At 38.8% G+C, this 14124-nt stretch overlaps 3 protein-coding genes across 3 annotated transcripts; all 3 read right to left on the minus strand.

Moving 5' to 3' along the window:
• Positions 1–22: 22 nt before the first annotated feature.
• LOC113751136 lies at positions 23–7122 on the minus strand. Its single transcript, XM_027295013.1, has 5 exons — positions 6452–7122; positions 5430–6062; positions 2018–2563; positions 1631–1919; positions 23–481 (listed from the first exon to the last, which is right to left on the minus strand). The coding sequence occupies exons 1-5, from the start codon at positions 7106–7108 to the stop codon at positions 468–470; spliced, it is 2139 nt and encodes a 712-aa protein (XP_027150814.1). The 5' UTR covers positions 7109–7122; the 3' UTR covers positions 23–467.
• Positions 7123–8085: 963 nt separating this feature from the next.
• On the minus strand, positions 8086–8568 carry LOC113752801. Its single transcript, XM_027296859.1, has one exon. The coding sequence runs from the start codon at positions 8566–8568 to the stop codon at positions 8086–8088; it is 483 nt and encodes a 160-aa protein (XP_027152660.1).
• A 2004-nt stretch (positions 8569–10572) lies between these two features.
• Positions 10573–12785, minus strand: LOC113752802 (pentatricopeptide repeat-containing protein At5g39980, chloroplastic). Its single transcript, XM_027296860.1, has one exon. It carries the CDS (start codon positions 12783–12785, stop codon positions 10764–10766), a length of 2022 nt encoding a protein of 673 aa, XP_027152661.1. The 3' UTR covers positions 10573–10763.
• Positions 12786–14124: the final 1339 nt, after the last annotated feature.

Here is a 14124-nt window from a genome sequence, read left to right on the forward strand (position 1 = left end):
AACAAAAACCAGGCAAAAAAGATGGAAAATTTTCCACTGGATTGAAAAGCAGCATTCCACACGGTTTAGAACATCAATCAAACTGCGGTTGTGGTCCAGAAATTCGGATGTTTTTGCATTCTTTTTTCTTTCTCAACCAATTTGATGGAGAATAAGTGCGTGCTGCTAGTTCATAATTTACATAAATCAACTCTCATTCCTCCTATGAGATGCTTAAACATGTCCTTCCAACCAGAAGCTAGTAGTTAAAATCGTTAACCATCAAAAGTAAATCTTGGTGTTCAAAAAATCTTAGTTCCTGAAAACTCCAGCTAGCAGTCCCAAAGATAAGGTGTCACCGGGCTCCTGCTACAACTTCAGCTTTAAATGAATATTCCTCCGTCTTTCTCTGAGATCATGCTTCAAGATGCTTCCCATCATCGTCCTTAAATCGAGGTAGGAATCGCTAGAAAATGTCTTTGCCACAGTCAAGAGAGCTCAACTAACATGCGAAACAGAAACAAGCCAAAAAAAAAAAAAAAAAAACACCTGTAAGTACAAAAGCATACAGCACATATACTGGTGATCTTGCAGAATGATACTAACAACAAATTCTCAATTCTCAAAGATGATGACCAGATTTTATCTTCAGCTCCAGTCTACTCACATGCCATCTTTTTCCTGGCTCTTTTTTTTTTTTTTTAATTCTTGTTTTATCCAAGGAAATTGAAGGACAAAGAGCCAAAATTTTCCTGACATCTTCCTAAGCTTAAAGGTTTAATCTTTTCCACAGGAAACTACTTCCTTTTAACTAGATGATGCTACGACCAGCTAGAGGCAGAAGCCGACAGAGACAAAAATCAAACCATATGATTTGAACATCTAAGAATATTGTGATGACCTTTCCTTATGAATAATGTAGAAAGGCATTTTTGTCAACTCAAATATTTTGATAGTTAACTTGATTAATTGGATTGAAATAGGGAGTAAAGTGAAAAGAAATGAATATAAAGAAGTTAATTGCAACTTTAACCAAACTTTAAGAGAAAGTTTTTGAGATGAACAATTTTTTGACGGATGGCAGGACTTGTGCCATGCTACTATACTACTTTTTTACCCTAAAAAGCAACTTAAACAAATTGTTTTAAAATCCCTTTTCATTCCAAAATTTCAATGAACTCCCAAGTTCTCAATTCCTGAAAATATTAAAAAGAGCACAACCCCAATAGTTGTTAATTGAAAATAGTAGTGTGGCAATTATATTATTGTTTTTTTGGACAAAAGGAAACTACTTCCTTTTAACTAGATGATGCTACGACCAGCTAGAGGCAGAAGCCAACAGAGATAAAACCTCCCACGAGTTGCTATCTGGTTAGGAGTACATTAGGAGTTGGTAAAATTTTCTGGGGATGAGATACATCTTCCAGCTGTATGCTGCAACTGCAGGAATAACATTTCTCCAATGAAACAAGGCATCTCTCTCTCTCTCTCTCTAAATGCTCAGTTTGATGACTTTGTTATGAGTATTCAACTTTCTAAACCACCAATTTAACTATTCAAGTTTGATAACTCTGCAGAATTTGCAATGAATCTGGCACAGAAGGTTAAACATTAACCCAAACCAGCAAGAGGGAGTGAAGTAGAGGCAAACCTCTGGAGGTCGAAGGAACTACAACAACGTGCATAGTTGCATTGTTGGGAGGAAGACCCAGCCGGAGAGGATAAAGTTTCCCGTTTATTTTGTTTTTTGAGCACACTGTAATGTTTGTAAGCTCTGTTTCTTCCTCCAACTTCTGAGTCAATTCCTCCACGTTTTGCCCTTTAAAATTGAAGGAATGGCCTTCTATCCCATCATCGACATTCCCATCATCATCAGCCACATGATAATGTATTACTCGGCCTTCATACTTCACTGGTGAACCACCAAACGAATCGCATGACTGCGCATGTGTACAAAGAATCCTCCGTTACGATTTACTAATCACATGACATGTAATAAAGAGATCAGAAGTAAACAAGGAGAGGTAAACGATCGAACCTCATGTTGAGATGGGGTTCTAAGCTGAAAGGAAGAAGAGCTCAAGTCTTCGTCCAATGATTCAGATCGTTCGACTTTCTTGGGTGACGGAGGCCGTATCTCAATAGTATCAACTTCCCACAAAATCCAATCTTGATGTATATGTGGGATGTCATGAGTGACTGAATTTCGCCAGGGTGGTAATCCCCCATTCGCACGTAAATAATTCCCATATCTTGTTTTGAGCCTTACTTGAAATCCTTCCCTAATAGGCTCCCATTCAACCTTCGAGTCCAATTTTCTGGGCAAACTTTGAATAACTTTTTGGCCCGTCATGCCAAGAAGGAATTGATCATCTATTGCTGTTAGGTACTTGCCATAACAACTTTTCAAACGTACGACATTGTCAACTCCCTCAACAAGCTCGACTGTCCATTTTGCGTGCTTGGATGTGCCAGAACGATCTTGGATCACAGTTTCCTCATCGCGTTCCGCTAACAAATACTTCTGGTGATGGCTCCTCAGCCTAACAGATTTAGCTTTCCTGAAGAATTCCATTCCGGGACTCTGCAATCAATAAAAATGAAAGGATATGACTACAATTAGCGTTACAGAAACAAACTACGAGATGATCTCCTGATCTGGAGCGGCACCTGGACCAAGGAAACTATAGATTGTCGTGATCCAGAGTCTGGCAAAGATCTGTACGTAGGATCTGTTTAACTATTCCAAATAGACAAATCAGCATATGGATTTGGCGTTGATCACCTTTTCGGGCTTGAAATGTGGATCAATGGTTAAGATTATATTGTCGGAGGTCGTTATCAGTTGGCTTGATACTTTTTCCAGAACTGAGTTTCAGACTCAGTCGGTGGCAGGGATGGCCCAAGACTCCCACTTGAGTGGCCATACAAAAAGGAATGCTAGTCGTGTATTTGACCAAAATATTACTATATACATCCGGTTGCGTATTTAGGCAAACCAACCGAGCATTTCTTCTTTTTAGTCTTTTCCAACATTGCTTAGCGTTCCCGTAAAAACCACCCCCGCAAGAAACCAAAACACCATACCCCTCTCCCTTCCCAAAAAATCGTGACCCAAGTGACTACCATCATTTACCCGTATAACTAGATGCAGATTGACTATATTTGGTCTTTGTTTGGCCAATAAGTTTTTTTTGGGTGTTTATTTAAAATTTTATTGTAATTTACTGTATAAGTTATAGAAAAAAATTTTGAATTGTGTAAATTTTTGGATATTTTAAAGTGTATAGTTTAAAATTTTTGAAAAGTTTTTAAAGGTTAATATAGTTAAAGTTATTAAAAAACTTATAGCAGATAAATTTAGCAAAAAACTTGCTTACCAAACAGGCCCTTGGTTACAAGATAAATCTTTGAATGGTCGAAGAAATCGAAGTTGGAATAAATATTGGCCTATTTGACAAACAAATTTTTTGCCAAGTGAAATTTTAGATAAATATACAAAAAATTCACTTAGCCAGCAAGGCCAACACGAATATAAACATTTAAAAGTAATCACCTATAAAAAGATTTAAAATCAAGTCCTACAATTTTTGTTGTCTCTAGATTGATCATTACACCAACCTCATATGGATCAATATTTCAATATATTCATAACTGTTTCATTACGAGTTGCAGTTATTCTAAGAAAAAATTTGGCTTATTTTACATTTAAGAAAAATCTTTTAAAACATTCCTCAAATTTTGCTAAATAAATTATTTCGCCTTTTACTTTTGATCATTTTTTAGGTATAAAAAGGTCATATCTTATTTGTTTAGAGGCCAAAAAATTTGGATCAGATTTTATTTTTTAGGAAAAAGAATTTAGAGTAAATGTGGGTCTAATTTGTTTTGGGGGTAGGATTTCACTTTTTAGAGGCAAAAAATAAGTATGAATCGAGTTATTTATTTAATTACAAATAATATTTAATCTTTTTGCCTCTAAAAAATAATCACGTGCGAGTCAAGTGATGAGTTTAGAGCATAAATTAGTCAGAAGCCTAGTTTGGGGCAAAATTTTATTAATTTAAATTTATAAGAGACATAAAATTAATATTTAAAAAATAAAGGACATTTGAAGAATTTTCCCTTACACCTAATATCAGTCATCACACAGACTTTGGTTCACATGGATTATGAAACACATTTCGCGTGGACAACTGTAAACTTGCGCCTTGCTGAGGGCCTTTTCTGTATCTGGTCACGGGCCTCACGGATGGCATCTTTCTCGAAATGGGTGATTCTATAACACAGAATATACAGTTTGTGATTTTTAAAGTTGAAAGAAAACAGTCCAAATTTGTTTCTAAATAGAGTGAAGCCCATTAATGTTCCTATTAATTGCCCAAACGAAGCCCAAATCAAAATGGGTCGAAAGTTGAGAGAGCATGCATGGTTCATCAAAATAGATGTGGTTCTTAATGTTTGGTCCCAAAATTACTTTTTCCTCTAATATTTATTTTTGAGCACTTTGCTCCTTTCTGCAAGTCGAAAGCAATATTTGATTGTCATAAATTTATTGGATTTTCGAAAATACCAATGTTCTATATGTTGAAACATTTGTACAAAATTACCCTTGTCATAAAATTAGAAAATGTACAATAATTTCTATTTGACTTGGGGATTATGTATATATTTATACATTAGGAAATGTACGTATCCAATATCTGTCCAATGTGTTCTTTGTTTTTAACGTCCATTTGTTGTTTAAGAGTTGTTTTTTCAGCTAGCAATTTTGCAATGTGCTACCAATCTCATTTGATTTGAAGATTATTGGACACAGCCACTTGAAAAAATTATATGCTTTAGGAGCATGTGAAAAAAATCTAATAATATTTATGCAAAAGAATTTTCAATAAGAATTTTCTAGTATTTAGCCACTAATTTGTCAAAAAAAAAAAGAAAAAGAATTATGACATAGCAACCTACACATAGGAGTGCGGTATTTTCTTTAAAGAAGACAAAGTAAGGTCTTTATTCATAAGAAGAAGGGAATTATTAGGACAAGAGTAATTTTGTATAAAGGCTATAACTAGTAGAAGTGGGGGCAATTTTGAAAAGTTAGTAATTTGTAACGGTCGAATATAAATTTTGTCAAACAGAAGGGAGCAAAGTACTCAAAATTAATGGTTTTGGGCTTGCGGAGGGTTACTAAACTCTTCAAATATGTAAATCTGCTCATCCGGCTCTTAAGATAAAAATTAAAACTTAACAGTATACAAATATGCCAATTGACTCAATTCAGCACCTTTCAGGCTGAATCTGCTCAATCTTAGTCATTGCTAGCAACAATGGCTTAAAGGATCAGATTGGTACGTCAAACAATGGCTTAAAGGATCAACTAACTAAAGGAAACAAAAATGCCTGGGACTGTTGAATTGATAAGGAAATGAAAGCAAATGAGGAGAGCATACCGGTTTTACAGACGCATTTCCATTCTCTGCTTGCTTGATGAAGGCGCTTCCATTCATCCTGGATAAGTAGGCCATTGGTGAATCCCTGTCAGGCGAAGGCGAATAACCATCTTGGAGTGAAGAAAAGGTTGATGAAGCTGATAAACTACTTGAGAGCGACTCTGTATCCGACAAAATAATGTCCACAATATCCACACCCCACAAAACCCAATCTTGAGTAGCTGTTCTATGAGGAATGTCGTGAGTAACAGAGTTTCTCCAGGGCGGGGGACCTCCATTCCCCCTCAAGAATTTCCCTTCACTAGTTCTCAGTTTCACGTATAATCCTTCCTTTATAGGCTCCCATTCGATAGAGGAGTTCATTTTCTTAGCCGGAAGAGTTTGACGTACCTTTCTCCCAGTCGCACCAAGGAGGAATGCCTCTTCTGTGGCCGTAAGGTACAGACCGTGGCAGCTCTTTAGCCGAATTACATTGCTTTTTCCTTCCACATATTCGACCGTCCAACGCGCCTTGCTTGAAGAGCCATTTCGGCTTTGCCTGACTGTTTCTTCATCATCATCCGCCACCAAGTACTTTCCAAGATGGCTCTGAAGTCTGACCGCTTTAGCCTTGTCAAAGAACCCCATTCCGCCCTACTTCACAAAAAGTATGGTTTACAGTCGGCCAGCAGCAGTTTGAGTTCGCATTTAGAAGTCAGGAAAATGAGAGCGAAGAGATTCCAATGAATTTTGGCAATGTTTTGTCAGCTAAAAATTGCTATCTCAAAGTGCCCAGATGGAATTTATTTGTTTAATTGGGAACAAGGCCCTTAAGTAACATAATTGATGTACAGCGCAATCCAACATACAGATCTGCACACTCATTTACTGATAATAGATACACAAACTCGTAGTATGTAAACTGTAACAACTAACAAGGTGCATTCTTCAGTGTACAATCAATTTTAACTATAGTTAATTTTTTTTAAAGTCGCCTGAAACGGAAGGTAATGTTTTCGTACTGGAAAGGAGTGTGGGAGTACCTGTCTGCAGCTTGCGAATCCAGAAGTATTTGATGCAACTGATGGCCAATGGGTGTCGGAGGAGATTGCCGCTTGATAATTTGGAGAGACTGCAGCACTGGAGGGCACTGAAGGAGTGAATGAATCGGAAAATTCATCCGGTGACCAAGCAAAACTGGATAAAGGCGATGATTCGCAACTCTGTAAATGCTCAAACTCCACAATAGAGATGTCCACCACATCCACTTCCCACAAAACCCAGTCTTGTGTTGCAGTTCTATGGGGGATATCATGAGTTATGGTGTTCCTGAAAGGAGGTGCTGCACCATTTGCCCTCAAGAACTTCCCTGATTTTGTTCTTAGCTTTACTTTATACCCTTCTTTTATGGGCTCCCACTCGATACAAGGATCTTTCTTCGACTCCGGAATTCCTTGTATCACCTTTTTACCTGTCACCCCAAGAAGTAAAGGCTCGTCAGAAGCTGTCAGGTATCCCCCAAAGCAGCTCTGTAGTCGAATGAGGTGAGGATTTCCTTCCACCAATTCGACCGCCCAGCGAGCCTTTTTCGAGGAGCCATTGCGGCTCTGCCGGACAGTTTGTTCGTCATCATCGACCAACAGGTACTTGTCCAGGTGACTCTTAAGTCTAACAGCTTTGGCTTTGTTGAAAAACTCCATTATAGGTGTCAGATTCTGAAAAATGAGGTTTGTAACTTGCTCGTTAGATTTTCTTTTTTTCAATTTGGCAATTTGGCATTGTTAAATTTAAAAGGGCTGGCGCAATAAGTCAACCACATGAACGGGGTTGACTTAGAAGCTTCTGTGAAGCCAATCAGTAGTTGCTTACAAAATATTGAAGTTGACCATTACTATTGACTTTGAATTAGCAAGTTTTTTTTTTTTTTTTTTTTTTACTATTACTATTGACTTTGAATTACTATTGACTTTGAAGTTGAATTAGCAAGTTGGCACAAACAATTCATATTATTTCGAGGTGGCATCACTTTCAATATACTTCCGTGGCACGGCTAGGCTGGCGAGTTGACGAGGGTTGGTCATTGAATTGAAATCTGATTGAAAGTATTCTTGCTTTCATTTTTTTGTTGTTCCAAAATATTTATCATGTGTGATGTTTCTAACTATTTTATACTCTAAAATTTTTCTTATGCCCTTCATTAATGATGCATAAAAACAATTAGACAAATATGATGGAATTGGTTTCTAATTCTTACTTTGATCCGTACATGATTATGGGCAAAAGTGAAACAAAGGGAAAAAAATTTTGGTGGAATGTACTATGTATAAACATCACATATTTCCAAGCATGACTAAATATATGGGACGGAGGGAATGGTACTGGAAGACCAGATCGACTTGATGGAAGTGAATAGTAATCACTATCGTTTCGCAACATGGAGATGGAGTGCATTTTTTTGGGTTATTACATCAACAAAATGAACAGAAAAGATCGAGTCGGTGAGAATGATCTCCATTCCCAACTTCGTAGCTCTCCTCAATTGCAGTTGGATTTGCATGGCGTTTTGAGGTTGCAGAAAATCTTGGATCAATGAAAGAGACGTCGTTCAAAGATGTGAAGCATCGCCAATTTTGAATTTTGGGACATGGGGGGCACAGAATCGGTAAATAAAATGGTGCTAGTGGATTGCATTCTCCTGTGATTTGACGGAGTCTACGCTCTCCAAAATGTCCAATTCCCATAGAATTTTGTCTTCCGTATGTGTTCTACAGGGTACGTCATGTCCAACCCTGTTTCTATAAGGCGGCAAACCTCCATAGGGACGCAAGAATTGTCCATAATGTGTTTTGAATCTCAACTCAGATCCCTGTCTTTCGACCTGCCATTCAATTGCGGAAGTCAATCGCGTCGGGAGAGTCTGAAGAACCTTGTGCCCCTTCGTCTTGGGAACAATGGGCTCATTTGTGGCAGTCAGGTACTTCCCGTAGCAGCTTTTGAGGCGAACACCATCATTGCCATCAACAAACTCAACCCTCCAACGTGCCTGTTTCATCGAACCGTCGCGGTCTTGGCGCACGGATTCTTCATCGTCGCCAGCTATTAGATACTTCCCTTTGTGCGTTCGAAGACGGATGATTTTCGCCCCTGCTAAAAGCTCCATTGCTAAGCCTATGCCTGCGATTCGATTAAAAAGGATCTTCTGCAACACAAAATTCTGGTTATCGTTTAAAGACGTGTGAAAACCAAAATTCTATCGGCTAGACAAATATCATCAGTCAAGAAGAATGTATCAATTTCTATGCGGGCGGGGATTGATGATATTGCAATGGTGGATGATTGCAAGAAAAGCCTACTACGATGCGCATATATTTGCAAATACATGAAACATGATGAGGAGGAGAGAGTTGCGAAAAGCAGGGGTTGTCATCTCATCCGGTGGAAGCCGCTTAATTTTTTGCAAGCCTCCACATGTAAATCACAACAGAAGGAGTTTTTTTTTTTTTCCCCTTGTAAGTAAATTTTAAGGGACTCTGGTCCTACAAACCTGTGACATCTCTAGTTCTGACTGCTGTTTATCTGATGTTTTCTAGTTTAAGAAGCGTTGAAGAACACCCACTCAATAGACTGATATTGTCTCCCAAAATTGATAATGGTCCAAATGAATATTTGCATTGCCTAATCACCCGACCTCCTTCCAGTCCATTGCCACAGACTTTACCCTCTCTTTTCATAATTCTCCATTTACATTCTCGCCCTATCTACTGCTCCGGTTTACATATACTCAACTGTAGATAGCAGTAACATGACTGTAAAAGGTGGCACAAGCCCAGCCTGTGCTGCATGCAAATACCAAAGGAGAAAGTGCACATCGGACTGCATATTTTCCTGCCAATCAACACAACGCTTTCCAAAATGCACATCGGCTTTTTGGGGTGTCCAAAATTGTTAAGATGCTAGAGCAATTAAACACTCTTGAAACAAAAAGGAAGAGGCCATCAGATACGAGTCAGGCATGCGTGGAAGATACCCTGTTCATGGCTGTGCTGGGATCATCTGCCAACTTCGTCCACAATTACGACTAGCTTCACTATGTGTATTCACAGCTGGCTGTCCATGGCCAAAAATTTTCCAATAATATACAATTGTCCTATTCTTCCGAGTGTTCTGCGCAGCCACTGTTAGACTTGGGCATCCACAACTGTATTACTGATGCTCCGCTGTTTTCTCAACATCATTCTGATGGCGATGATGCTGTTCGTCATCTCGACTCTACTGATCATTTGACAAAATCTTTACTGGGTTTGGAACCTATTTATATCCCCAGAGACCCTTCTTGTGATATGATGACAAGTAACAATTCAGTGGGAAATCTACCTCAAGTTGTTGCCAATTCAGATCAGACGCTTTTGGGATTCAACCAGAGGTGAATGTTTTTTCAGGATTATGAAGACATGCCCTTCGAGGCAATGGTGGACGACAGACGATCATATGTGGAAACTAAGGACGCCTGTTACTCCAGGTACATAAAAATTACACATACAATACTATATGACATAAGTAATACTTCCTAACCACTTGCAATTTCTCCTGCTAAATACTCATTTCCCAAAACTTCAATTGCTGTCCAGATCGGAATCATCATTTAGGGATTTCTCATAACCGGTAGAGCAGGTGGCAGAGAGCAATCCAAGGAATGCTGCCGCATGCTTCAGCCTTACCAACTAGAATGGGAAGTAGACTATTTGATTCAAAGTTCAGACTTCTCTTCTTCTACCATTCCTAGAATTCTTTGAAGCTTACATTTGTAAAAATATTGTGTGTTTCTATTGCCTATGTATGACACTGATGGAAATGGAAAAAACAATTGAATTTCAAATGTTTTATCAATGAAAAAGAGCTGTGAATATTTGTAATGCTATAAAATGTCCTTCCATTATTTCTTAATAATTGCACTAATGTCTGCTACTGCAAACTATTGCATCAGAAGTTCCCATCAGGAGTAAAAAATTGCATAGGGAAGCAAAGAGTTCCTTCCCTCCACCAAAGACCAAATGCATGGCAAAATCCATCCCTCTGCATAACTAAATAGACCAAATGCATGGCAAAAAATGAAGTCTTCCAATGGCTGCACAAAACCATTCTTTCACTAGAACACATTAATACCTAGGAAAATATTTATGAGGTGGCATGTTTACCTAAAACTTTATGTATATATTATGGTTTGTGATGCAAGGAAGTAACCAAAGAAGGATCTGACAGATGATATCTACAGGTAAATGGATTAAGATGTAGTAGCTTACAACAGGTTAAGTAACTCTCCCTTTAAGGATTGACAAGTACAACTGGATGCAAGGATCACGACCTAAGAATTCCCCTCTCACTTAACAGTCTCATGATTCGTGACGCATCATTTAATCTGCCAGCTCTTTCGTATATGCTGGACACAACCAGATGCAACTCTTTCTTGTTAATGTTCAGATTAGAGTCCAGTTTCTGAAACAGGGATTCAACCATTTCAAAATCTTTTCTTCCACCATAAAGACTTAGCATCTGAAAGTGAACTTCATCAGAAAAAACACATTGCTCTTCCTGCATTTCCCTGTATAGAGAATCAGCCTTCTCAAACTCCTGCAACTTGCCATAAGCATTCAGGACCAAAGAGATCATATTAGAATCAGGAAAATATCCAGCTATTCTCATCTTCTCAAACACCTCAATTACATTTGCGTGTCTTCTGTTTCTGGAGAATAGATTTATCATGCAGTCAAAAACTGCTATGTCTTTAATTTCTCCAGCATCAAACGCCTGCCGGAAAGCCCATGTGGCCTCCTCTATTCGTCCAGCTCGAGCAAGAATAGTGATTGCTGTTTCCCTAGGAATATTATCAGGGCATTTCAGCTCATGTAGCAGGCGTTTGGCATGACCAACCAAGCCAGCTCGTTCATATGCAACAATCATTGTCTGGTAAAGAACCTGATCAATCTCAATCCCAGAGCTTCGCAGCTTCTGAAATAGCATTGCCGCTCGATCCAATTTCCCTACCTTGCCCCATATTGATATAATGGTCGAATAACTAATGGCATTAGGCTGGATCCCTCTCCTCTGCATCTCTTGAATAAGATTATTTGCTTTCTCATGCTCCAGTGTCTTCCCATAAATCTTAATCATGGTGTTGTATGTGACAACATTCTGTTCAATGTCCTTCCTCTGCATCAGCCTAAACAAATGTATTGCTTCCCCAAAAAGCTCAGCCTCCCCATAGACCTTCAAAAGTGTATTGTAACTAACAACATTCTGTTCAATCCCCAGCTTCCTCATGCTCCAAAACAGCCTGTCTGCCTCCTTGGCCATATCAAGCTGCCCATACACATCAATCATGATGTTGCAAGTTGTAAGATCAAGTGGGCACTTAACCTCATTCATCTCAGAAAATACGGAGATTGCCTCCACAAACTTCTGGTTGTCAACATACATACTCAAAAGCGTAGAATAACTTACGGTGTCAGGAACAACACCAACTGACTTCATCTCGGTAATCAACAACCTTGCTTCGCGGAAAAGCTTAGCTTTTCCAAACACGTTGATCATGGAATTATATGCAACAAGATCAGGCGTAATTCCTGAACTCTTCAATTTTGAAAAAATAGAAATGGCCTTGGAGTAGTCACATAATTTACGCGATAACTCAATCAAATTACTATACAGAACCAGATCACCGGACACCCGATCATTTTCCATCTTCTGAAGCCAGGATAAAGCATCATCAAAAAGACCCTCCTTTCCAAAATGGGTAATGAGAGTGGAGTACGTGTACCTATCGGGTGAGAGAGCTCTCTGACGCATTTCGTCGAACAGCCCGTATGCTAGCTGCCACTGCTTAGCCCGCAGTACGTTACGGAGCACGACGTTGTAGGCAAAGACGGAGGGAGTGTAGAGGGCCTCCTCGTTGATCCAGTCGAGCAAAGCAAGGGAGCGTTGCCAGTCCGACTCACGCGAGAGGAGCGCGACCATGAACCTTATGGACAGGCTTCGGTCTCTGTAGGGTGACATTAAAGCGTACAATTCATGCTCATTTTTAGACTGGCCAATGGATGATAAGAGCTCGTCCATGTTGACACTGCGGTCCAAGTAGGAGCCGTCGTTTTGCTTTCGGTGGTAAGTTTGGCGGGGGAAGTCGGACGAGGACGGCGTCGTTTCATTGGGCAATGATGGTTGTCTCCGCCAGATATCTTTCTTTGATGAAGCAAAGGAAATGGCGTGGAGTTTGAAGGTAGTTCTACGAGTCTCGGGCAGCAGTGGTACATGGACGGTGACGATCGATTGGTTGAAAGGAAAAGATGACGGTGGTGGTGGTGGAATGGACTGATGCACATGCATGGAATTAGCGCTTTGCAGAGGACAAATTTGAGGCGGGAGTTGATTTCAATTGGTACTCGCGTTTTATCGTTTTGGGATTTTTTTTTATTTTTTATTTTTCTCGCCTGTAGAACTCTCTTATTCCTTTCTTTCTTTTCACTTTTTTTCCAACTAAACTTGATCTCATCACATCATAATGCTTAGACCCGGAGAAAGAAAGAAGGGAAGACGTGTACCTCAATAAAGGTAGTGGAAGTTGAACCTTGACATGTTACCTTAAAAAGTGACCCAAACCATTTAAATATATTATTGATTTTGTTGGCAGGGAGAAACCTTTGGGTTTGGTGTCCCGGGTCCACTTTATAGGTGATCATCCAACACACTAATTACGGTATAGAATGAAGTTAAAAAAAAAAAGAATTTCTGATATCTCCCACATCACATGGGATCCTCAGTGCCACTTTTCCGGTGACAATTCAGTGCCACTTCTATATTTATGCCAAGTGTTCTATTCATTTAATTTGTCATGTGCTGTTTATTTAAATTTCTCCAACCAACACGTGATAAGTGAGATTGGTATTGAATTTGGCATCGAGTAGTGGCATAGAGGATCCTATCTGTTCCCACATCAAAAATTTGGGTCCAGTGCTTACATCAAGCACAGTGAAATACCTGAATTACCCTTACAATGTATAAGGTATTTGGCATATATGTGGACTTAATCAATTAGACTACTAGTAAATCGAATTAATAAAAATATAACACAATTTAAAACTAAATAAAATTCTAGCTTGCCATTAGGAAAAGGTAGCTAATTCTGGGTGCTCTTTTTCTGACTGATATGCCTGATAAAAGGTTAGATTAGATCAAACTTGAGAAATAGACATTTTTTGAAGAGTAGCTTGACCTCGAGCGATTGTGCTACTAAGAGTGTGAGTATGTGTCAAATGGAGGAAAATTGCTCTCTAATTCTTGTCTACAATATGTTGATTATGAGCATCTCACTCAAGGTGAGAGAGGAAAGACTTTTCTTTGATATTCAAGTTTGGAATTATTGCTACTTAATTACATATAACTTATTTTTTTTGAAAATAATAGGTCCAATTATGTGTAAAATTGGGAAATATGACATGCTATTATATATATTTATACGCTGTAATCATTTGTTACATAACAGTAGCCATTGTAATTGTATTGCCTAGTTATTACTATTTCATTTAAGTATCTACTAAACCCACATCGGGCGTCAATCACGCAATTCACCTCCAACTTTGGTAGGCGGCCCATAAATCAACTGCCATGGTGAACATGATGAATGCGAGCCATCAGATGAGTGGTTAGATAGATAGATACTCATCCA

The sequence above is a fragment of the Coffea eugenioides genome, chromosome 11 (assembly GCF_003713205.1).
Source record: "Coffea eugenioides isolate CCC68of chromosome 11, Ceug_1.0, whole genome shotgun sequence".
Lineage (NCBI taxonomy): Eukaryota > Viridiplantae > Streptophyta > Magnoliopsida > Gentianales > Rubiaceae > Coffea > Coffea eugenioides.